Below are 27923 nucleotides of genomic sequence, written 5' to 3' on the forward strand. Positions count from 1 at the left end.
AAACTTTTTCTTAATTTCCTGGGTCAGTCTCAAACGGTAGTTTCAATTACTAAAAATTTAGATCAAAAGTTTCAGCAAGTGTGAGTGTCGTAGTTGTTAAAGCTGCGATAGAAGTTATTTTATTTTACTTTTTATCTAAATAACGATGATAAGCAAAATACTTTCTCGTTATATGATGACCGCAATTTCGTGAAATCCATCCAGATTTCGTCAATAGAGTCAAATAAAAGTTTTTATAACAGACAAAAGTAGATATATACTTTTAAAATAAACATGCTGATTACCTAATTAACTCCGGCAAATGTAACATTTTACAGTATTTTTCATAGAAATAGTTTTATCCAGTGCAAGCTTAAAACTTATAGGTATGCGTGTGTTGATTCAACGGCACTATTAAATACATTGTGCAGATTAAAAGAAAAGTTCTATACACTGAACGACTTGCAAAGACACAAAACAAATAGTAATTGATCAGGAAACTGGAAAAAAAAAGCTTTTCTGTTAGGCCTAACTAGAAAGAAAAACAATATGCATAATGTATAGTTTATAATCTGAGCAGAACCACATCTCTTTGTGGCCCTTTTATGAATATGACTTCTTACCTTTTTTTAGGAACCATGTCTGTTTAACCAATTTTATAACTATCTATGTAGTGGGCCTATCAAACCTTCAACATGGGAAGTGGAATGAGTAAGGTAGGTACCCTTATAGGAAAATATATGCACATGGTTTATTCAGACTTTTCAATGAAATGGACTGGCCTTATCTAAGTAGGGTTCCAAAGGAGAGAATGCTGGGAAAATCCATTGTCATGCTGACCCATGAACAAGTTGTTGTTAATTGTCAAATGAAATTTTTGATGACATTTCCATCTTTTTCTGTTGCGTATGAAGTTCCAGTTGATAATGTTCTGAAAATCTCAATTCCAAGCAAGCAATTTTAATTTTTTGTTTGTTGTCTCTAGAGTGTCAGTGTCTGGATTAACAATAAACTGTAATAGAATTAATGTATATAAATCTGAATAGTCTCAGTAGTTACTTTCCTGTAGGTATTCCCCAATCATATCATGTAAACATTATGCCAAAAATAATTTGTAAATTATCTTAATATTATCATCTGTCTTTGCAAACATCTTGATCAGTTGAATGCCTTCAGAATTCATAATTTGTTTACTATCTTGTATCTATGGAATGTCTCTAGAATCCGAATTTTGTTCCTTTATCATCTTGTATCCATGGATTTATCCCAGAATCTTTATTTTATTCTTTTCTTTCTTTTTTTATATGGAGTGTCCCCAGAATCTACATTTTGTTCCTGTACCATTATGAATCATGGAGATGTTTCAATAATCTACATCTTCTTTTACCATCATCCATTACTCAGATCGTCAATTATCAAAATCAGTTTCTCTTCACTTTCCAGAGAATTGAAATTATGACTGCTGATGTGTGTATTATTAGTTTATTACATTTATTTATATTTCAGATTGTCACAGGGTTGTATGTAGGCAACTTCCGGGATGCAAAGGACCAGAAACAGCTAACTGAGAATAAGATTACACATATTTTGGCCATACATGATGATGCCAGAAAACTCCATGAGGTATTGTATTTAGCGCAGCATAATATTAACTTGAGATTAATTACTGAATTTTGCTCATGTGGCCATAAGGCAATGTCCATATTCAAATTTGGCAGAAAGAATCCTGGCATAAAGATCTTTCATTTTGTTTAACAAATGATGCCTACTTACCATGAAATATGGCCGTTGTTTCTAACAATAGTAAAATCCACCAGTTGTCCTTAAACAATTGATATTGTAACAGATTGGGGGTTGGGGTTGGACTAACTTGTGTAAATGTAATAATAAATTTAAAGAATGCTTAAAGTCGGGACCTTTTTATTTTGACAATGAAATTGTGATAAGGTGCTGAATACAAGAAATATGACTAAAACATGAATGTATGTGTTTGATTACGTGTAACATATGCAATACACAAATGCTATAATATGCAAGCCTTCATAACCTTAATGTAATCATTCAGGAAGAAATTGACAACCCACGGAGTAAGTATTTTGAAAGTTACTCCTAAATTCTTAGTATGGCAGGAGATAGCTGCTTCTTCATATGGCACAATATTACTTTTATATTAAACATGAATCAATAGCAGTGAATTGAATTTGTTTGAATTGAATTGATTTCTATTGTTGTACTGTATATATGTAATTCCAGTCTATTTTTGAGAATAAAGAAATTAAAATCTGTAGATTTGTCTTGTTTTTATAAATATATATGAGCTTTTTAATGTCATCCAATAAAATTGTAATTATAACTAACTCAATACAATGCTCTTTTTATTTGGTGGAGAGATGTTGATAGAGGAGCTAATGTTGACAGCTATCTGCCAAATTTCGAATTTCACTCCTATTTATACTCTTCAGAAAATAATCATATGATGTAAATTTAACTAATCATTGCGTGTCCGGGATGCCAAACAGGTCTGATGGTGCTGAACGGATATTCTACAGCCAGCGACACAGACGGAGGGTTAATATACAATTTAACAATCATCACTTGTCCATTTACACTCTGTCGTTAGATAATATATAAACATTACATATTATGTCGTGTCTGTCAAACATCAGAGTACTTGAAGTCGTAACCAAGACTGTTAAGTTTGATTGAAGAGTACACAACTACCAATGAATGCTGATAACATTGAAAATATATTGACCAGCATAAAAATGAAGAATACACTATTAAATATTCAAATTCTACTTATACTTGTATAAAAGAAGGCCAGCATTTACAATGTACAAGTGAAATTTAAATGAAAAATGTGAACTTGACAAATTTGCTGAGTGGAACCAGTCATGAGATCTAGTGTCGGCCATCTTGCCTGCAGATGTATTTTCGTGATGTCAGCTGTTGGAGTCATCGAGCTTAGTGCTATTCAAATGATGATTTGGGTGGGAATTTAAGTGTGATAAACTATTTCTGGGTGTGAAAATTTCATATAAAATAAGATTCCAGAAGATTTTATGAGTATTTAATGATGTGTGAGGTTGAATTTGATGACATTTGTTACCACATTACCGGCAATCACACTTGACATACAACATGAACAGTTTAATACAGATATCAAGGTAAGTTGCAATCTGAACATGTCTAATACATTACATTGTTTAAATTCATTATTTCAACAGTTTATATATTCATTGACATGAATAACATGTTAAATTTATGACATAGAAAAACCATCCTCCCCAGCCATCATATTACAGGTCTATTACAATTTTTCAACATAACAGCAACTACCAGATCATATTGAACCAAACTTGGAACAGAGCATCTGGTCTTGTACAAATGATGCTAATCCACCATCTAATATCTCAGCCATTACTAAAAGTATATTTACATGGTTTCTTTAAAACCATTGAACAAAATTCGGTCAAATTGCAAAACGTCCTGACATAATGTTGATTTGCCATCATACCTTTAAGGACTTCATCACAAAAACTGCTTAACAGAATTTTATCAAATTTGAGAGAAAGCATTCTGGTATAGAGGGTTTCAAAATGATGGCAAATGATGCCAATGCACCACTGAATTGACAGCAAGATGACAAACTTTGACAGCATATTGAAATAAATAAGTATTCCATTTATATAAATAACGCATGAGGTAAATGCTAAATAAAGGTATGATATACGCATGAGGTACATATAAATGCTAAATAAAGGTATGATATATGCACTGTGGCAAGATCACAGAGTATAAAACATAAAGCATTATATGTCTGAACATGACTTCACTTTCAGTTGTTTGGAATTTTTTTAATCGGGGTGGACTTAGCACAAATTCCTCCATTAGCCAACAGGGTCAACTCACACGAGAATCAATTCACCAAAAGAAAATCAACTGGCCCTCCCAGGCAAATAAAACTAACATTGTAGGAAAATTTATCTGGCCCCATCAGCCTGTGGCTATCAGTATGAACTGACCCTCCTCAAAACCCTTGCACCAGCAAACTAGCAACTAAATTCGCCCCTATTGCGGGCAAGTACCTTGCAAAGTTAAGTCTGCCTGAACTGAATTTGACCTTGTCATATGGTCATGCACTGATTATGCTTAGTGACATGGAATTTTGAAAACAAGACTTGTTTTTCCAAGGTTGTTTAAACAAACTGTGTTTAAGTGATTGATTAAATGAAGCCACTCAGCAATCAAACATATACACTATTACTAAAAGATAGAAAAGCTTATAAACATGTTTTGTTCACAAACTGCTGAACAGAATGTGATGAAAAACTTAACAGATTATACTGGTAATTAAGTATTTCAATTCTGTTATGAGGCCACTGTTTAAAAGGAAATCAGCGGACATCAAAAAGTGTTTACTGAATTTGATAACATTTAGCAGAGAGTATCAATATCAAAGCTGTTTAAATTTATGTAAATGTTGCTGATCTGCAATCAGTTATGGTGGCTTTTACTTTCCGAAAAATTCTAAAATGACTTCCTTTTTAAATGCTGTTGACAGAATATGAGCAAATGTAATGATGTCACCTCTGCAACAAACCTTTTCAACCACTTAACAAATTTTGCCAATTCTCCATTAAGTTTGGTAGCTTTTACTGAAAACCATGCAATAACTCCTGAACCAGAAGCAGAATTTTGGCAAATGATAGAAAGAATTATAGTTTTAAGGTCGGTCAAATTTGTATGAATGATGCCTTCTTCCATCAAAATTGAGAAACCTCTGAACAACCTTTCCCTAAAGTTACTAGTCAGAACTTAATTATATTTGACTGATAGTATCCTACCAAGTTGGACATGTGGTTTGTCATGTTTATGATTGCTGTTAAGACATCCAAAATTAATACAATGACAGAATCTTAAGTTGTAAGCCAAACTGGTTGATGCCATTTTCACCTCATTTTCTGGGCTGTAAGGGAAAATATATGCTTTGACGAGCTCAACATCTGAAATTTAAACTTCTTTTTATTTTCATCATTCACAAATGGTCTCCATTACACCCTGTTGTTTACACTTTTTGTGTATTTTCAGTCATAATCAAACAATGATTATCTTGATGTTTTATTTACTTTGGAAATTTGACTGGCAAGATTACTGCTTCATGATTTGGGCTGAAAACAAACTGAAACCCGTGTATAATATTTCTCTATTCCATCAGTTTTCTACCACAACATAGGAATTAAGGTAGAAAGCATTCAGATTTACTGAACAACTTGTAATTTTGTTTATGTAGTGATGTTGAACATTGAAACAAATATCTTAAATATCAGACATTTTGATGACTGATCTTTTAAACTGTAATTCTAATTAGATTACCTGGCCTGCTGCTCTAGCCAAGTGAATGATCTTTAGGCCAACTTAAGCCTCTTGTTTAACTTTTTAACAGTGTCAAAATGTGCTTTCAAGAACATTCTACATGAGAACACAAGAATACCACCATTAACTGCTACTTAGTGCTTAGATTGCAAAATAGGAGAGACAAAGAATTGAGTCAAGCGACTATAGCAATTTGCAATTGCAATTATTTTAAGGTAATGCAGTTTTAAATTCAAATTTTTCAACAACAACAAATTCCATGAAAATTGGTTATGCCATGAATAAACATGGAATCAGTATTTTTAGTTCTGAATGAGATTGTTTACTTCTTTTGGTAGAGATTGACTGATGTATCGATGCATTGGTAATTTTGCATTTTCACACATCAAATACTAAAGATGGGAATCAATTCAAATTATATTTACCTTACTAAAGTTACTTTTAAACATCAAAATCAAATTATTACATGTAAGTGTTTGCCTCTATTTTTTATATGTACCTTGCGATACATGTCATAGGTATATCATTTTACCCCTTCCTTATGGTCCAAACTGCGTAAGAGGTAATGTTTATTTCTTGCATATGTTTTCTTTATTCACCATTTGTATTCCATACTTACTATGATACTGAATGAAAAGAGGATCTATTGCAAATACATCTCTTAGATAAAGGAGGTTAAAGGCCTGTCATATAAATTAACTCAGTCAATTAGATAATCAGTTTGAACTTTATAAGCTGATCGTGTTTATTGCTTAATTATTGTAGTACTTCATTAATTAAAACATTATGACCTGAAAAGAGGTATCTGTTTCAGCAGATAATACTTATTTTCATTGTTGCAATATATTATTTTTGTTGCTTTGTGCTTAATACCATTTTTCAGGACATGATAGGCTGTACATGGCAGCCAGTATTAGTGGTGGAAAAAGAACCTGGGAAAACCCCGGTAAAAAACACCACCACAGGAAGCTACCTGCAAGCTTTTTCACATATCTACATGCTGACCAAGGTGAGATAGCAGTGATCAGTCAAGAGCGGTTTAGACCACTCTGCCACCCAGGGCTCCTATTGTAGCAATATTAAGTAATCTTTATATGTGCCAGCACTTCAGGATTATTTTTAAAAAATATTGAGCATTTGTCTGTTGAAATAGATACCTATTTTCAAGTCATTATTTTGATTCTAATATGGAAGCAGACAAAATTTGGTTTATTGAAATAATAGATCTATGTTCACCTGGTAGTATGTCTCAACCATTACTATGTCATGTACTATCTTGTCTTGAAATTACAATTTATTGTATTAGAACAGCGGTTCTTAACCCATGAGTTTTGACCCAATACTGGGTCACCATGCTGTTTTGAGTGCATCGCAGCATCATTCTTAATAATTTGAAATTTCCTCCCCAAGTGTTTTGTTAGCATTTAATGAGTATCAAGGCTTACATCACAAACCTAACCTTGGTTACCACCCAGATGTTAAGAACTGTTGTATTAGAGTGTTGCATAATTACATTAAATAAATAAATTAAATCTCATGGCTTTATATGTCATTATATTTGTACAAAGTATGGAATTTCAACTTATTTGAAATTTAAAAGTTTCACAGTTTGCTGACTGGGAATGTTCGTACATTTGGACTCTTTTTCAAAGTTTTGCATTCAATAACTTTCCGAAGCTTTGCAAAAATGCTGATCTTAACAAAAAATAATTTATGATGTACATGATATTGAATTGAATTTATATTGTTTTTGTAGCCTATTTATTGTTTGCCTTTTCATGAGATAAATTGTATTGCGCTGTGTTTCAGGACAAAGAGTATTTATGTATCAAGGCCAGTGACAGCCCTGACCAGGACCTTACTCAGTACTTCCATGAGTGTATAGAGTTCATCCATTCAGCTCGTGTACAGAATAAGGGTGTCCTAGTGCATTGGTCAGTAACCCAGTTATAGAAGAACAGCTATTTGTTAACAAAATACACCTTTTTCATATAAAATTGTTTAAATTGATGATGGTTTTCAGATTATTTTGGTGTTTCTTTTCAGTTATTTGGCATTAATAGTTTTAGGGCAGGATGTTCTGATTGTAAGGATTTATAAGAACTTTTATATAATTATGTTTTGTCACTGAACATCAACCATAATTAAAATTCATTGTACGTTTTATAATCACATTGGGAATAATTGTCAGTAAGCAGCATTTTGTAATGAAATGGTTAGCTTTTAAGTATAAATTACATTTATTTTCAAGATAATCAATCTATTTAGTGGAAAACATAACTCCAAGAGGCTTCAACACATGTGTACCTCACTTGTACTTGCAAAATATTGTATAAGCACTGCTTTTTGCATGGTGAAACATGAATCCTTTTATTCAAAAAGTAGACATTTGTTTTTCATGAGACAACCATCAATTTTTAAACAGTATTTTTTTAAAATAAAAATTATTTTATTTAGTGAAATACTGATGATGTGATTTCATTGCAAGTAATAATAAAACTTATGTTTATCACAGAGCAAATCTCTGAGTGCCAATTCAATAATTGTATGTTTACTGCAAACTTTGGAACCTGATTGTCCTTAATGAACCATATCTGTCAAACACAGCTTTGAATTCACTGTGTACTCATATTATTTGGTGTGTGAATAACTTGGATAACTTCAAGTAATTTAATTGTTACTTACACAATAATATTTATAACGGTGTTCAAGTAGTCAATTTAAATGAGTTGATCTGACACAGGACCAGGACCGCTAGCTCTTATGCAGGTAGGATTTGCTTGCCTTTTAACTTTTTATATTCCATTCCCTTTATTTGATTTGATACAGAATACATAATTAATATGATTATGTGAAGGTCTGCTTTTAAATGAGTGTAATGATACAACAAATGTGTCTCCAAATCAGAGATAAAAACGCAGTTGGCAGTTAATTAGATTCTCACAGAAAAACACAGCTGTGAAGGTAGATTTATATTTTTCACATTTGAATACAAGAGAGTTTATTGCAGTTATGATGACTACACTGATGCCAAATGAAAATCTATAAGATGATTACACTGATGCCAAATGAAAATCTATAAGATGATTACACTGATGCCAAATGAAAATCTATAAGATGATTACACTGATGCCAAATGAAAATCTAAAACTAATAAACATATTTCATATGAAGAAACATTTTTCATTGCTGTTTCTTTCTTCAAGTTCTTGCTACCAGTTGGTATTAGTCTTGTTTTCACTGATAAAAATTTCATCAAATATTATTATTTGCAGTGTACTGAGAATTTTTTTGTTTGTTAGGAAAATGTAACAAAATATAGAACTTCTTATCATAAGCTAAAAATTTCATGATGTTGACACTAACTGCCTTTGTTGATGATAAAACATGCAATATATTGTGGCTTCCTTTATCAAATTTGATTGCAAGTTCTTAATCTTCAACAAATAAGGATCAGTTCTTTTGGCATTTTAAGAAGCGAAATAGGATCTACATCTGCCCCTGCATTATAAGCAGGTTCATGAGTTATCCAGGCACAAGTTACTGAGGTAGTGGTGTATACAGTGCTATGATACATTAGTAGAGGTTTAAGGGAGAGCAGTAATGACAGCAGAAATGTGTTGTACTTTTTTTTAATAATAGTGAGTCCTCTCCTAACACTAGACAATGGTACCTGAACTATGATACCCACATATACATATAAAGGTGGGACATTTTTATGTGTGATTGTTTATTGTGTATAGCCATTCTTTTCTTGACGATTGTTATGCACCATTTCAAATACAAATCTTTCATAAAACAGAATGTACATGTGGATCATTTGTGGAGGCACTTTTAAATGTATTATTGCAGGTTTTTCCTAGTATTTTATTTGCATCCTTCACCATTTTTACTTAATGTAATATTTAATTGCTTGGTTGTTTTTATTTAGTTGAGATTACCTTATTATATTAGAGTGTAAAATGATTGGAATTTCTGTTGTAAATGTTTTTGAAATTAATCTGAATAGGTGATTTGCTGATTGTAAGAGTTATGGTTCTTATCAGTATTTTATAAAAGAAATTTTTCTTTCACTTGGACAAATTGTTTGTTTGATTTATGTAAAGGAAACTGCAGTGAATTCATTTATTTTTGAGAATGGGATGGTGTACATGTATTGTCTCTCATTTATCCTATTGTAGCACAAACTTGCTGTCGTCAAAAGCCTACCAAGACTACTTTGAGGACTGCCTTGGAACTTTATATAGTCATTCATTCCATAGTCTGATTATTCCTAAATGAAAATGGTGCTGGTCAGACATTCAGTATCTGATAGCTTCTTCTGAATGGATGGTCATAATAGGCATGGGATTTTACTATGAGAGGTCTTATGATTTTCAGGTGGTCCTAAATGAAAACGGTACCATGCTGATGTCTTTTGCAGCCACCATGTCAGTCATCTTGGAAATCATATATTGCTCCTTCTCTTGAATGGATTGCCATATCAAGACAGGCTTTTCACTAAAAGATGATGTGTTGTTGGTCCTAAATGAAAATGGTGCAGATCTGACATCCAGTATGGCCACCACAGTAACCATCTTGAAAATCTTACTATTACTACTTCTCTTGAATGGATTGCCATATCAACATGGGGTTTTCACTAAAAGACTTCTTATGATATCTAGGTCATCCTAAATGAAAAATCTTTCACCTGTATATAATCCATCTGTCTGTTAGCACAAGTTTGTTATCACTACTCGTAAACAAATTGAAGGATTGTCTAGATACTTTCCACACCCATTCTTTCTATGTTCTAGTTGGTTCTGAATGAAAAATGGTGCTATTTGGACATCTGATATGGCCACCACAATATTGAAAATCTTTTTATTGCTACTACTTTTCAACATGGGATTTTAACTAAAAGATGTCTAGTCAGTTCTGTTATAAAAATGGTGCTGATCTGACATCCAGTATCTTGTTATGAGTATGACTGGATGGTCACATCAACACTAAAAGACCTTATGATGTACAGTTGGTCCTAAATGAAAATGATGCCAGTCTAACATCCAGTGTGGTCACTATAGTAGCCATCTTAAAACTCTTGTTATCACAATTCTACTTGAACAGAGAGTCTTATTTATGTGGGGTTTTACCAGAAGAATTCTTATGAGGTCAAGTTTGGCTTAGTGCCAATCTGATGTCACAGCAGCCAGCTTGAAAATCTTTCTTATTGCTGCTCCTGAATAGAAAGTCATGTCTTGAAAATATTGTTATCTCTACTCTGCTGCAAATGGATGACTATATTAACATGGGATTTTCACCACTAGTCTTGTTATGGTGCCTAGTTGGTCATAAATTAAATGATGCTAGTCATACATTCAATATCACTGCCATGACAACCGTCACTACTCTTCTTGAATTGATGATCATTATAACATGGGGTTTTGGCCAAAAGATTTCTAATGATGCCCATTTTGTTGTAAATGAAAATGTGGCCAGGTTGACATCCAATATGTGTACCACAGCAGTTAATTTGGGAATCTTATTATTGCTGAAGAATATCAAAGATGGTTTAAACACTGACAGTTAAGGAAGAAATGGTCTTATCTTTAATTTCTGGGAGTTCATTTTGCCAGTACAGTGCCAGTCCCTTCAGGTTCAGGTTTCATATATTGTGATTTATATTACTAAAAATAATTTATGGGAGGTGTAATTTGAGGGAACAAAATGTTTGGGAAAATATGGCTAATTGACTGGTTTATTAATATACAGATAATACATCATTTATTGGTTGCAAACATTTTCTGGGGCACAAGTTAAGAAATTTTTCTTCATGTTCAAAGCCTGTTGTGTGTTCTATGTAAACGGTGACACACAGTAAAAGGTGTTTTATTATAATTCTTACATGGTCAGTTAAAGGAAACATAACTTGTGTACCAAATACTGAGAATTTGTTTTAACAATTATGTGTTGCAGTCTGGCATGAATATCTAGAAGTGTAACAGTAATGGCTGCCTACATTTTAAACAAAAAGCCGGTACTCAAGCCGCTGATGAAATTCTGATATTGAGTATAATTGTATATAAGTGGAATTGGTCCAGTCGTTAAAGAATATAATATATAATACAGTGCAGTTTACTTTCTAAATTTCTGACTTACAATTTTTGCCAATTTTTATGACAGTACTTCTCTTTATTATTTAGAGCACTGAAGTATTATTTAAGAGTTTTGTTAGGATAGAAGCATCATGAGATCTGTCATCACTGTTGGTATTTATCATGGTGTTTAGTTAAGGGTTTTGTTAGGATGTCCTCAGTATTGATATCTATCATGGTGTTTATTTAAGGGTTTTGTTAGGATGTCCTCAGTATTGATATCATGGTGTTTATTTAAGGGTTTTGTTAGGATGTCCTCAGTGTTGGTATGTATCATGGTGTTTATTTAAAGATTTTGTTAGGATATAAGCATCAAGAAGATCTGCCCTCAGTATTGATATCTATCATGGTGTTTAAGGGTTTTGTTAGGATGTCTTTAGTATTGGTATGTATCATGGTTTTTATTTAAGGGTTTTGTTAGGATGTACTCATTATTGATATCATGGTATTTATTTAAGGGTTTTGTTAGGATAAGCATCAAGGATATCTGTCCTCAGTATTGGTATCTATCCTATTAGGATAGAAGCATCATGGAGATGTGTCCTCATTATTGGTATTTATCATGGTGTTTATTTAAGGGTTCTATTAGGATAGAAGCATCAAGGATATCTGTCCTCAGTATTGATATCTATCATGGTGTTTATTTAAGGGTTTTGTTAGGATGTCCTCAGTATGGAGATGTGTCCTCATTATTGGTATTTATCATGGTGTTTATAAATTCCAGTCTGGCTGGAGTTTCAAGAAGTGTAACAATAACAGCTGCCTACATCATGACAATCAGTACCTTAGGATGGAGGGATGCACTGAATACAATCAGAGGGGCTCGAAACGTCGCCAACCCAAACTTTGGCTTCCAGAGACAACTTCAGAGATTTCAGGAAGAAAAGCTAGAAGAGGTAATAGTCACTTTTTACACACATGTAGTCATGGCAATGGTTGTTTTAAAATTTATATATTTTGGCACATCAAAAGGAAATATATTTAATGACACACCAAAAGGATTTATTATGACAAGGCAGATGAAGTAAATTGCCTTTCCTGGAGACGCACCTTAGTGGACAACCATGCCTGGCAGGTCTAGTTATTGCACTGATTTTACAGTTAAACCTTATTAGGCAGCCACCTTTTGGGAAGAAGCCAAAATGGCCTCTTAACATACTGGTAGTATGTTCTCTGTAAGGAGGTTCACCTTTCAAATTGGTTTTTGAATGTACCAGATACCTATATTATTATTATTGTTGTTACTGTAATCAATCTCAAGCTGAAACATTGATTCATTTAATATGAAATTGGGTTTTATTTACTTTTTTTTATTGGAGATACCATACAAGTTCTTATACCCCCCACAAGCATCACCACCCACCACCACTTTTTTGAAATTCTTCATTCAGTTTTTCATAGCATTCTTCAGGTTCTTCCCTCTGTCAGTTTTAATGTGTATGATAGTTATAACGTGTATGACAGTTATAACGTGTATGACAGTTATAATGTGTATGACAGTTATAACGTGTATGACAGTTATAACGTGTATGACAGTTATAATGTGTATGATAGTTATAACGTGTATGACAGTTATAATGTGTATGACAGTTATAATGTGTATGATAGTTATAATGTGTATGACAATTATAACGTGTATGACAGTTATAATGTGTATGACAGTTATAATGTGTATGACAGTTATAATGTGTATGACAGTTATAATGTGTATGACAGTTATAACGTGTATGACAGTTATAATGTGTATGACAGTTATAATGTGTATGACAGTTATAACGTGTATGACAGTTATAACGTGTATGACAGTTATAATGTGTATGACAGTTATAATGTGTATGACAGTTATAACGTGTATGACAGTTATAATGTGTATGACAGTTATAATGTGTATGACAGTTATAATGTGTATGACAGTTATAACGTGTATGACAGTTATAACGTGTATGACAGTTATAACGTGTATGACAGTTATAATGTGTATGACAGTTATAATGTGTATGATAGTTATGTTTCTTTGTATAGTAAAGTAGATTCAGTTGCTTGTATATTGCAGCTTGAGTCATTGTCATAAAATAAGAACAAACATAAGTCAAATTTGGAAAGCGTTTATCCAGTGATTGATGAGCCACCCTTGCTCAAAGACTTGTGATGCCTTTCATGTTGTGTGTACAGAAATTACAGGTCCCATTATGTATTTCCTATAAGATGCACATGTTTTCATCCTCTTTTTGGTATTCTTGCAAACTTTGGCATAGTAGTACATGAAAATTTTAAACTAACAGAATATCATAGATAGAATAGTGTCAGACTATAATGTTGGTCCATTATCCTGAATTAAAAACACTAACTTCATTTAATGTCTTTATTTTGGACATGGATGTTTAATAAGTTGGTATGCACCATTACGACTATTTGTTTTTTTCATGACCACGGGTCATCCAGTGATTGATGAGCCACCTACATACATGTATTCATTAGCTTGAGCTTTTCTGTTGTAACTTGACATGCAATAATTATAATGGCCACATCCAACATGAAAGTGCAGTGTTTGAAAGCTGAAATTGATTTTTACACACTATCAGAAGACCTCATCACCGTATCGATTTCCAAACTGTTATCTTGCTTATATACTCATAAAATTTGTTGAATAGGACAAAGTTGATAAAACAAAATAAATTGAGGATAAAATTAGTTACATATTTGCTTTGTTAATGATTGCATATATTACAGACACAACACAGGTAAAATAGGGGGTGGGGTGGAAGGCCACAAGAAAGGCAGTTTACCTCAATGTTCTGTTTGGTAATTTGGGTCATTATCATAGCTTCTATTCAAGGTATAAAAAAAATCCTTCTGACAAATGAATAGCATTGAAAGTTATACTGAGTGACTTGAGCACACTAAATAAAATGCAAGACGTATTTACATTCACATGACATGTTTTTGTTTAAAGACCAATGCTTTGATTCTGCAGCAAATGCTTCATTTCCGTACATAAAGTGGTCATTGTTAATACACTAGTCACCCTTTAAAGAGTAAAGAAAAACAATTTGGTATGGAGCACTTATCCGTTAACCATGAAAAGTAGATGACCATTTAATACATGACCCCTATAAAGGACAGATTTTTTTCAAACCTCACCATTGTAATTGTCAACAAAATTGGAGATCTTATTGGCTACTCACCTGTCAATCAAAGAAACATCATATTATCTTTCCATGCTTTCTCTACTGCAAAGATTCATACTGGTGAGTGTGCTGTCATGATGGTGGTTACTTGTTTATTTTGGGGTTTTGTTAGGATGTCCTCAGTATTAATATCTATTTTTGCTTAACAAGGAGGCAATTGGAGGGGATTAAGTGCAAAATCACAGTGCACAGGAAGGAATTAAAACTCATGTCAGCTATAGTGGACAACTGAATGAATGGAACTTAACAGTACCAAAACTAGTGCAGTATGACCTAATCTGCATGCTTCAGTTACTTTTGTATTTTCATCTGTTTGTTCATTACACCACCAATATCTTGGGCCCTTTTTCAAATACACACATGAAAATAAATTGGTATGAAATTTACATTTTAATTAATGTAACCAAACTATGACCCAATTTTCAATATTGAGTGACTTTTGTACACCTCTCCCTCGATGCGCATTAGGGTCCACAAACACAGACCACACTATAAACAAGACGCGAGTTACCGAGGGACCTCCAAAAATTGAAAAAATCGCTTTGACATCGAGAAAACTGGTGGGGTGGGCGGCTTTAGGAAACTGGGCTGTTTATTGACTGAATCATCATTTACAATCATGTCGATAATAATTTTTAATAACACGCTTTTTCTAATGAAGTTGTTTGTTATTCTGTTTAAATATGAAAGATCATTCCAACTGGTTTCAACAACCATCACACGCATGCAAAAAAAAATCTGTGTATTAGGTCACTGTTTTTTGTTTTCTTGATGAGCCTGGTTCCCGTATTGGTGTTTCATATTATCCTGCCAAATCAGGAGTCCACAGAGCAGGGAGCTGGTCTAAATGTTGATACACATACAAACAAGATTCCTTTTTTTCAAAAACACACAACATTTATTTTGTGAGACAATCGTCTACACCCAAGCTCAATTTTTGTATTTTTCAATTAGTACAATATTGATGTAATGATTTCATTAGAAGTAATAATGAAAACTTCTTGTCATCCATGAGGATATCTCTAAGTGCCAGTTCCAGAATTCTCTGAAACTCCCTTGCCCACAATAGTTCGTATCTGTGAAATCAAGATCTTTTTTTAATGAAGTATTCATTTTGCTTGGCTGCCTTGTTATCTTTTATCACAGTTATGAAAGAGTTGGTTAATTTAAGCTAGTTTATGTTACCTACACAATAACATTTATAAGTGTTAAACTGATCAAATGAAGTGAATTCACCCGACATACAACCAGGGCCGCTAGATTTTAAGTTTGTAGGATTTTCATGCCTTTTAACTTTTCTTTTATTCCACCTCCTTTATTTGATTCAAAAGACATAACGTGGTAATACAAAGGAGGCCAGCTTTTAATTCATTACAACAATACAACAAATACTTATGAAGTCAGTTATCAAAACACAGTCGGCACTTAATTAGGTTCTTCTGAAAAATGCTCGCGGATATAACTGTTACGGTAGATTGATGCATTTTATGTTTAATTACAAGAGGACACATTGCATTTATGACAATTGCACTTATAAGGAACTAAACTATAGAACTAAAAAATTTAAACAAAATTGTATGACCTATTTTTCAATTTGATATTTCAAAGTGTTGATTAAAATTTCCAGGTCCTATCTACTGTTTTTGACGATAAAACAAGCGATACATCAGAGTTTCCATTACCAATTTTGACCGTGATTTTCTTCAAGTTCAATAAATAGGGATCAATTTTTAGGGTATTTTCTGGTTTAAAAAATGGGAGCTGCACCTGACCCTGCATTATAAGTGAGTTTGCGAGTTATCAGGGTGCAAATTATCGAGGGAGTGGTGTATTTTCAGCTGTGTGTATGCTCGCGGTATTGGTATATGGATACCTCTGGTGGAAGTAACTTGAGCATGCCAAAGCAAGTTCAGTGTGACCAAATTTCATGCTTAAGTGATTTCTATATTTTCAGGTATCCATTTGTTGCACCTCTAAATATATTTGACCTTATTTCATCTTACTCATGGAACTTATCAAACACTTGGTTAGTGTCATTTTTTTTTCATGCCCTAGTGACTTTTGCACTTTCATTGTACCTCAACTTCTGGGACATAATTTAACCTGTATTCCTGAACATTTGTACATAAATAAACCTTGATAAAAGTAACTCAACCAAAACTGGATCATTTTGACTTAATTTACCCACCAGAATGAATTTTGTTTTTTCAGTCATCTTTTCATTGCACCATCTGCATCTTGGACACGTATCCCTTACACTTATTAAAACTACCTGACATTCAGACTTGAATAACTCCTTTGTACCAGTGTGTATGTTCTAAATATGCTTCTGTTGGCAAGGGGATTTATATTTGAGAAAGAAAGAAGATATGTATTGTTAATTGAAAGAACAGAATGATAATCTTGAACTTTTGATATCATGTGGGAATGTTTCCAAAGATTTCTTATTTCTTTAAAGTCAAGAAATTATCAGTTTTTCTAATTATAAATAAGACTCACTTTTACTGGTATTTTACAACTGAAATTGCAATTCACCATTACAGGTTTATTTAATAAACATGCAGTATGTCAAAAATATAACAGTCACTCGCAGCTTGACTTGTGCAAGATCTGAAAATTCTTCAGGTGACCTTGTATCATATTTCTTTCTTCAGGAGAGAAAAGCAATTCGACAGAAGTACAGTAGTTATGAATATGATGATGAAAGAGAACTGAGACAGAGCCTTGAGAGTTACAGAAGATTTGTGCTCTACGGGCATTCCAGGGAAAGAGGGGAGGATGGCTTCCTCAAGGACGATGGAGAGAAAGTGGATGATGGCATGCTTAGGGATGATAGCAATCTTTTATCATTCCCTTACAATGCTTACACCAGAAACAGAGCTGAAGTTAAAGAAAGAGAAGATAAAGGGACTGGTTCTAATGACAAAGAAGATAACTCAGGGAATAGTAAGGGAGATGATTCAGGGAATCTTGAGGGAGATAATTCAGGGATGATTGATGGAAAAATAGATTCACAAATAGAAAGTGATGGAAAATTTGAGAAGATTTGTGATACTGTCCAAAGTTAGTTTGTTAAGTTTGAATTATTATTGATTCTATTATCTTAGTAGGAATCATGTTCTTGATTTGTTTTGTGGGTTTAATGCCATTTTTCAGCACATGATAGGCTGGCAGCCAGTGTAGCTGGTGAAGGAAGAATGACCAACTCTCATAACTCAGCTGGTAAGCTTTCTCACATACTTAAATTGGCTGAGCCAGAGACTTAAACCTTTTCTTTATTTGCAAATATTAACCCTTAAAGTACTTGTCACAACATAAGTCATGCTGGTGGAGGTATTGTAGTACTTGTTGCAATGTTTCCTTTTTCATAACTATTTACAAATCTGTGTTCTTCAGCTGGACATAAATGGTTGTTAAACTAAATTTGACTGGCCCTGGAACAAGCATTTTGTTATAGTTGGAACTTTACATCAAGGATTTTTTTTACAAATATGCATTTATAATACAGGCTACCTAGAAAACCCAAAATGGCTGATTCCCAGCATGGTTCATCTTTAGATGATGATTTCATTCAGCAAATACTGGCTGTTGATAGTGACGAAGCAATTTAACCACGCGACAGCTCTCTCCATTGTAACACAAATTTGGATAGAACACGATAATGGCATGTCACCAGAAATTTAATCTACATGTGTTTTTATCTTACAAGAAAGAAATTTCTTAAATGTACCAAAAATAACATGTAAAATGTTTAATATAATTTTGGGGAAGAGATTGTGTATGATTTCTAATATTAGACTATCATGGTGGCTCCTGAAATTTCAGATACATTTATTTTTCTTGTACATGAAAAAAAAGTCTTCTTAACAGTATGAAGAATAATGTGTAAAATGTTTATTGATTTGTCAAATGTTGCAAATTGCAATTTTTTCTTTTTTGACAACAAAATATATCAGCTAGCAATTTTTTTTTTGGCAAAATTGTTGGATGTTTAAACTTGTATCTTGGGTTTGGAGTGGAGAAATTCAGGGGCACAATGAAAGGAAGCCACAAATTTGATATAAAATGCACTGGAATTTATCTGTTGTTACATAAACAAAATCTGTGTTCTTTATTAACAAACCATCTTAACAGTGCATTGTTATATCATAATCCACTTGAAATGATGGCTAATTTCTTGTTTTTTTAAATGTACCAGAAATAATAGTTTTGCTGAAGCTTCAAAGAAAACTGATTAACTTTGAAGCACTGATTGTTCTTTGCAAATACTATGCAAATGAAAAGAATCCTGTCTCAATCAATGTTCTATAATTATCTGATGTTGCCACCGAAATAAGAAATGGGCATTTTTGTTTGGTCCTCCAAAGCTGTCCTTCAGTGGTGACTACAATAAGACATGCACCCTTCATCAATGAAAGCTGACTACAATCTGCAATACAAACAAAGAACCTTTTATCAAAGTAAGTCAGCACCAAACTTTAATACAAGCAATGGAATCTGATGGATTGTTGCATTTTCCAAAGTGACTGCAACACATTTATTGGGTTGTGAAACTTTACTTTTTGCAGGAAAAAGATTACACTTAAAATCACTACCAACGATGGCATAAATGCATATTAAATTTCCAGTCTTTTGAAACCATAGATATTTGGAAATAAAGTTAATTGAAGATGGTATATATTGCAAAGATATTTGTTAAACTTTTTAATTTGTTCACACGTTTTCATTTTTTTATGAATAGTCTCATTCCCTGGGTAGCCTCAGCAAGATGATAGCTGTCTCCAGCTGACCAAACTCTTGGCCAATTTAGGGATTTATACATATAGCATGTAAACAACTATAGCCACATGCTACTGGTAATGATATCATAGTGATTTGTTATATATATATATATATATATATATTTTCTAATTTCATGATGTTTGTTTTTGTAATCATATCATTATATGTTTTTTATGTTATAGGTGTTGTCTAATGTTGTAAAGCGCTTAGAGCTTCTAAAGATTAGGTGCTATACAAAGTCCTCAATATATATATATATATATCTGTGTGTGTGTGTGTGTGTGTGTCCATGTACTTAATGCATTTTGGATTGTACTACACAATTATAAGTTGTTAGTATACAAGTATATTTCAGACCAGTTTGTTTGCATTTAATCAAAAACATTTTTGTGCTCACTTTTTTTTTACACACACACACACACATATACCGGCCATTTGTTTGGTACATGTCTTATTTTGTTTGGCTAACTGACTTGACTGGCTATAGCACAGTTCAGTCCGTAACATGATCAGGTTCTATGGACACTAACCACAATGTTATAGCAGGATCACATTGTACATGCTTGACAAACAAAAATAGACAGCATGCCTGTTACCCCACCCCCCTTGTCAGTGGTATTTCAAAATTAAATGTAGAAAAAGCAAAATAACAAGCTGAACTAAAATACAGACAGTTTAAAAACAGATTTTCATTTCTTTTCACAAACATTGGAATCTTCTGCTAAAAAACCACAGCCTTATAAGCATTTAGAGAAATGTAAACTATAAGAATCAAAATACCTTTCTGAACAAGCAGACTTTGGACTTAAAATCCTAATACAGCTTTATGGATAAGATGGTAAATCAGGCATGGTAGTCAGTAAAGCACCGATTCAAGAAAGTAAAACTTTGGCAGAGCTTATATTATTTTGGAGCAGAAATATCCAGAATACAGTACTTGTGGGCTGTGAAAAATTGTATATAACAACCATAAAGAACAGTTTTTAATCTTGTCCTAGCTGGCTATTAAAGATAGATATATATATATGCCCCTTCTAACAACAGACTATGAATGGGGGTTATCAGCACAGAACAATTTTCATACTCAGGTAAGGAACTGATTAAGCTTAGAAATGATCAACAGATTAATGCTTATACAAATCTTTTAAAGATATTGATTTCAATATGGCTTGAGCTTGAAGAAAGAGAGGTGGATATTGAAGTGTTAGGTAAATATTGAACTTTACCTATTTCCTCCTCCCCCTCTTTTTATTATACTCCCTCCTTTTTTTGTAACAAGAGGGATCTCCCTCCTCTTGGTAAAATTCTAGCAGCATCTCTGATTCTTTTTGTTTTTAGTAATTTTCATTTTTCTAAAATCATTTCTTGAGAAGTAAAATCAGTATATCAGGTTTTATATTGTCACCTGGTTAATGATATCATAAGCCAGACATGACCTTCATGTGTAGCAATCATGAAAAGGCAGAGCTCAGAAATAAATTTGAATCCACAGTATAATAATTTCTCTACCTGCTCTATTATTCTGTCCATTTAATCACCTCAGAAAGGTCAGAGACCAGGTGAACTTATGGTATCATTCTGCTTTCCATCATCCATCCATCTATCACTACTTGTTTGTGTCATTAAGCCCATAGCAACAATAACAACTTGTTTGTGAACACTGTAGAGTGTCAGTTTCTGACCGGATCTGATGGTATAGGTTATATTGGATGAGTTTGATTATGAGCAACATCCATGCATATTATTCAGGTGATCTGGTATCAGATTTGTTGAGTTTGGGAACACTGTAGAGCCCATACTTCTGATGAGATATTTTGCTTATGGTCACTTACCAATTTTTGCAGAAGTAAGAAAAGTAACTTATGATAGACTACTTAGAAATTCCTAGGTTTGTTATGTAGAGTTGTTCCCCTTAAAGATCAAAAATTGTAACACAATCAATTGTAGAATACAAGATGCCTAGATTTCAGTAAGTTTTTGTTTTTTTTCAACAACAAAAATGTTATGGATTAAAATTCATGACTGAATATTAAAATGAAGATATTTTTTAAAATATATACAACAAGTAACTAAGTTGATATTAATTTGATTTCATAACTGTAGTTATAAGGCAGTTTTGTGTAATGCTAATGAATTGTTATAGTGTTGTGGTTGAAGAGGTTAACTAAAGGTGTGTGGCACATCTGCATGGACTGAATGCATATTTCACTAAGATTCAAACCTGTACTATTTTGGTCAAAAGCCCAGCACACTGACCAATGAGCCACCATAGGTTCCATCTCAGTGCCTCTTGTGAAATGCAGGATGGTGCATCAGGTATATTCTACATAACTAAGTTCACAAGTTTTCAACCAACAAAATCAAAAATGTTGTAAGTGTCTGATGCACACCAATCATATTTCTTACAAAGAAAAGCTGTGTTGGAATTTACTGATATTGCAGTGCTGTCCCTAGGTGGATAAACTAAAATTATCAGAATTTCTTTGCATTTTTAATTATGTGCAATAAAGTATTTCATTTAGGAAAAACTTTTCTTGTAAAACCATGTCCAGGTTAATAAATATATTTGCAGAGAATTTTGATAAAACTTCACCACACTTGAAAGTTTGGATTATTTGGAAGGATGTTTGATATATTTTGTTTGATCGAGTTTAAAAGTTGCTATGCTTCCATATTAACCCTTTACCTCATAGAACGAATGGCTTTTTAGCCCTTTAATATACATGTAGCAAAGTTACCCAGTGCAGTGTGCTATAAATAGAACATGTGTTACCTATTCGACTCTATACACATAGGCCTGCCTGTTAACTGTTAAGCAGTGTAGTGTATGTTACGTTTAACAGCAATTATAACCATTTTACATTTTTGGTACACATGTATTATGTATGGAAAGATTTAAGAGTAAAATCCAATCATAAGAGCTGTATAATTATTTTCCACAGAATAGTTTTTTATATGCTTTAAAATCTTGAGAGAACTCGTTCACCATCAAGTCAGTGAAGCCACATGATCAACCATAACTGCCATTTCTTATACTTGAAATTAACAAGTTCTTTGTCTGTGTCTACATCACTAAGTCATCTGAATTTGATAATTTATAAAAACTAATTGCTACCTATATCAGTATCAGAGCCTTTACCTAAGTTATTGTAGCTTTCTTAGTTGTGATTCTAATCGTGAAAAGTACTGAACGAATTCCATGACCTCCATTTTGGAGAGTGGAGAATACAACCCAGTTATTTTAAATAGCAGAGCATAAACAGCAACCACATGATCTGATGTAATGGTCATTCACACCAATGAATGTAGTATTTAAAAGGGGGTTTTCCCCGAAGGTGGAGCTAAAAAAAACCACTCAGAATGGCTGATGTTAACAGCAGGTGTCAAAAGGCACTTCCATGAGAATGGTGTAGAGGCATCAAAAGGCATTTGTTTGCAAATTGGGTAGAGGCATCCAAAGGCGCTTGCATGTGGTAAAGGGTTAAAGTGCCTGAAACTTTTAACATTTATATATTATCACATGTATTGTACATTATTTTATGACATTTATTCTTTTCAGTGACATGTCTTAAAAAAAATTGTTTCTTTTGTATTTTTAACTTTGAACATAAAAAATATATAACATTAAGCCTGTACACTCCTGAAACACTCCAGACTGAATTACAAAGAGCAGAAAGCATCTTTGACTTTAACAAAAATCTTAATAGTTTCGGTAGTCTGTCTTGGCTAACCAGATGGTGGAAATTGAACCTGAAGCCATCTGGTCATGAATTCAGCAAATTAACAACTGTGCCACCTCAGCTCCTTTGAGCATGGATCTCAATGCTTTCTAAGTTATGATTCCAATGGCACAGCTCTTGAGTGTTAATGACAGACACAGGCACATATCAACTGCACAGATAAATTCCTTGTATTGGCTTACAAGTGTATGTACTTTAAGGGTGGAGCTATGAACAATTTCAAGGTTATGAATCAGTGCCTATTCCCAAAGGGGATGGAGAGATCCAGGAGACAATGCTGGGTATATAAATGACTCAACCTTTTTATGCATAGAAAGTGATCCAATACAGGTGGTCTAGGAAAGAAGATAAATGACATCAGCATTAATAGACCATCTTGAAACTATGTACTCCAATGTTTTCTTTCACCTCAACAGTTTTAATACATGTGAAATTGTAATCATAAGCTGACATATGTAAACTCCCTAGGTGAACACTATCAAGCCCACTTGGGCCTCTTATTCACCACTGTTTAAATATTGATGATGTGAAACATTTATCCCCTGACTTGAGTGAATTTTGTGTTAAGGTGATTTCATATGATTTTCTTTTTGAATTGATTGTTTTAGTGCAGATTAAAATATAATTAAATTATTTTTCTAAAACAAAAACATTTGGGATTCACAAATGACTAAAATGAATGGTATTAAAATTAATTGACTTACTTAATTATCAATTAAAATTTTATGAAAATTAAAGGTAGTGAAATTAAAAATGTAGAGTTTCATGATTTTGAGTTATGAATTCACTATTGGGAATGCACATATTGTGTAAGTCATGGGCTTGCTGTATACACACTATGCAAATGACATGCACATATTGTGTAAGTCATGGGTTTGATGTATGCACACTATGCAGATGACATGCACATTGTGTAAGTCATGGGCTTGCTGTATACACACTATGCAGATGACATGCACATTGTGTAAGTCATGGGCTTGCTGTATACACACTATGCAGATGACATGCACATTGTGTAAGTCATGGGCTTGCTGTATACACACTATGCAGATGACATGCACATTGTGTAAGTCATGGGCTTGCTGTATACACACTATGCAGATGACATGCACATTGTGTAAGTCATGGGCTTGCTGTATACACACTATGCAGATGACATGCACATATTGTTCAAGAAAGTGTTTTGTGTTTGTACAATAGGTATAAATATGTCATACTTTGGGTATATAAATTTCAAATGTTATTTTTTTTAAACTTTATATTTTAGAATGAAAACGTCATGCTTTGCAGTTTGCATTTTACCAGTTTCAACACACACACAAGTTATCGAGGTTTATAGTGTCCTAGTGTTTGTTGTACATAAGCTGCATCCTAGTCTTTCTATAGAATAGATCTCATTTACATTATGGATGACATGAAAGGTGGTGGTGTATGTTTTGCTAAGGATTTATTATAAGATACATCTTTTTAATAATGTTTTGTTTCATAGTGTGTAATAGCGGGAACTTTTACCTTTGCTATTCACATTTATGGAGCTGCCTTTATATATTTTTATACCACATTTGCATGGTATGTTAATAGTCAATTTCAATTTATATTTTTTTCCAGATCAGCAGACTGTTAAACCCGTTTTGGTCTTGTAAATTTTCAGACCTAATTTCTGCAGTAGTTATTACAGATTTATTATATGTGAGAAAATGCAAATGTTTGATGCTTCATTATTTTAGTAACTGTATATAGTGCGCTTTATACACAATCTCTCTAGAAGCATTGATTTATAGCAATCCTCCTTTATATCCATCATTAGTGCAACAAAGTCCATCAATTTTTAATGGACTGCCAAACCTTGAAAATATTATAATCACCAGAAGATGCGCAGATGGAAAACAACTTTGTTCCCACGTTTTCTTATTGCCTTTTGTTTTGTGGTGGTATGTGACCAGCTAGCTATGCAGTCTTTGATGGATTGCAGTGAAATTTGGTAAATATTATAGTTCTGATCAGAAGATCTGCACATTCACAAATTGCTTCCCTCCAATAAGTTTTGTTAGAGTTATTGCTCTTTTCCTGTAACTTAATGTAGTGTATGACACAATCTCAGTATTGCAACTAGTGTCATAGATTGTCTTGTAGTTTTTCATGGTTTGCTGTGCAACTCATATTAAAGATGCACATATTGACCAATCTTTGTGCTCCGATGATTTTGAAAGAGTTATTGCCCTTTTTACTTACAGCAGTGTGTAAGGAAAGATTGTGACTTGCCTTTTTTATGTGGCTTGCTGGAAAAGCTTTTTATGCTCATCATCAAAATGTGAACAAATAATTGTGCTGACTTCCTCTGGCCGAAACAGTGACACAAAATTATGTTCAGTGGTTGAAAAAAAAAATGAATAGCTTTATTAGGTTTGTTTTGGTGTTTTACAAAAAACAAAAGTAGGTTATTTGGTGCCAAAATAGTTGGAATAAAGTACCTTTGGACACATCAATGTTGACAATTAGGCTGATTCTATGAATGGATTCAAAATCTGCACCATTCTGGCTTCGAGTCCAACAAACAAACCACTGAGCCACCATGGCTCCAGCTTTATTAGGGTTCTTGTGGTATCATTGGGTTAGGAACAGTTATAAATTCAGATTTTGGATCAATATTGGTGGGTATTTCATGCATATTTTTAGTTCACTTGGCTGCAGGCAAGTGAGCTTATTGTATTTCCATATTCCAACATCAATGTGTCATCTGTCAACACTGTCATCTTCTCCTCCAAAACTGTTCCACAGAATTCAGCTGAATTTCACAGGTGGTAGTCTGGAGTAAGTGTTTCATATTTATAGAAATAATTTTGATCAGCTATCAGATTAGCCACTAAAATGGTAATGAAAATAATAGAGACCAAAAGACATCTTCTAAAAAGCTGCCATAATATTGCAAAGAAAATTTCAGAAAGCATCCTGGCAGAAAGGACTTTCAAGTTGTTGCAAATGGATCTTATTTGTTTTATGGTCAACATAACTTAAAATATACAAAACTTCAAAGGAGTCTTCACTAAAACCAGTCAGTAGATTTTGACCAAATCTGACAGGGCCTATCTTGGCAAAAATGGAGTTGACATTTTTATGAATAATACTGATTATCCACCAGATACTGTCACTAAAAACAGATAAAGCTTTGAATATCTTATCAACAACTGTGTAACAATATTTTGTTCAAATTTGACAGAAAGCGTTCTGGCACAAAAACCATTCAGACTTTTTACAAAAGGTGTCATTAAATATGGCCACTTACTCGAAACGAAAAAAAAAAGTATTTATATGACTTTTTCATAAACTCTGCTGAGTAGAACTAGACCATATTTGCCAGTGACGAGCTGTCACATTTTTTCAAATGATGCCAATCCACCATCAGATTAAACTACTACTAATCCGAAATCACTCATCAGAATTCATGCAATTTTGACAGAAAGGTCAAAGGGCATTCAGATTTTTGTTGATGATGCCAATCTGCCATGAGATACAGCTACAGTTACCAAAAATAGAGAACATTAATGGTCATCATCGCAAAAAGTGCTGAACCAATAACAGCCAAGTCTCACATAGAGCACTATCGCATGAAGGGCTTTAATGTTTTTTGAAATGTCAATGCCTAACAAATATGGCAATATTGCTTTCTAAAAAGCTGATCAACAGAATTTCACCAACATTGATAGTAAGCATACTGGCATAAAGAATTGGACAAGTGATGCAGATATGTCTGGATTAAGGTCCACAAAAGTAGAGAAACATTCAAACATTTGCAACCATTGTCATTGGAAAATATCCACAGAAAGAGCACCCTAGTGACCCAGACTTATTGGCCAATTGCTCTCGCATTTGGCAATTAGAACTCAGGCAGGTGAATAATCTCAGGCTTACTCAGGCCTCTTGTTTCTTTTATATTTTTAGATTGCTGTAGTGAACAAATTACCATGTCTTGCAGATTTTATTAATATGTTATGGAGTTAGCTTTGTTAATATGACATCAGTGGTGTCACTCTTCACTCAGCAGTTATTATCTTGGTCAGTTGTAATGTCTATTTGTATTTTACACAAATTTTCAGAACACAAGTTGTAAATAGAAGACTGAAATTGTACATTCTTTAAAATGTTGGTACTCATTTTTCCCCCATAATTTACTCCTGTTTTATTTTAAATTTGTTTAAACACAGTTTTGAAATTTCAAATCTAATTGGTTTATTCATTTAACATGAATCACACAGTGGCTGTTTTATGCAACATTTATCCAAATTACATCTGAGTAGCTTATTCTTGCTCAAAAAGTAATATCCATCATTCTTGAAATTTACATCTAACTTTATTTCACTTTCAGGTTCTACTATATTTAAAATATTTACATGCAAATTATGTTTGATTTTATGAATGAAAGTGAGTGTTTTCTGTTTGATATTATAATATTACATTCTTGTAATGTTGATTTCTTGTTTATTCTTATTTGTTTTTGGATTCATATATTTTGACATCATCAAATTGTCTCTTTTCTTGCATATTCATTCTGGATATGGGAGGTCATGGGTTCGAACCCTGACCAAGTCATACCAAAGACTGACAAAGCTAGCTATGTACCAATGTATGCCCTTTCAGAAAGAAATACATAATATTGATACAAAGAAAAGGAGCAGAGTATGCTCAGAAATAATTAATAGATTAATTATTATACAGCTAGAGTCAAA

At 33.1% G+C, this 27923-nt stretch overlaps 1 protein-coding gene across 3 annotated transcripts; it reads left to right on the forward strand.

Moving 5' to 3' along the window:
• LOC149779973 (dual specificity protein phosphatase 22-like) lies at positions 1-27667 on the forward strand. 3 transcript variants are annotated; one of them, XM_089936695.1, is made up of 6 exons: positions 1-80; positions 654-695; positions 1486-1602; positions 7165-7289; positions 12214-12385; positions 17332-27667. In XM_089936695.1, exons 2-6 carry the CDS (start codon positions 675-677, stop codon positions 17743-17745), a joined length of 849 nt encoding a protein of 282 aa, XP_089792821.1. In that variant the 5' UTR covers positions 1-80; positions 654-674; the 3' UTR covers positions 17746-27667. The 3 variants fall into 3 exon arrangements, with proteins under 3 accessions (XP_089792821.1, XP_089792822.1, XP_089792820.1); XM_089936696.1 differs by having other exon boundaries at positions 7-36; XM_089936694.1 differs by having other exon boundaries at positions 23-80; positions 613-695.
• The last annotated feature ends 256 nt before the right edge of the window (positions 27668-27923 follow it).

Source organism: Sinohyriopsis cumingii, chromosome 16, assembly GCF_028554795.1.
Source record: "Sinohyriopsis cumingii isolate HCF-2022 chromosome 16, ASM2855479v2, whole genome shotgun sequence".
NCBI lineage: Eukaryota > Metazoa > Mollusca > Bivalvia > Unionida > Unionidae > Sinohyriopsis > Sinohyriopsis cumingii.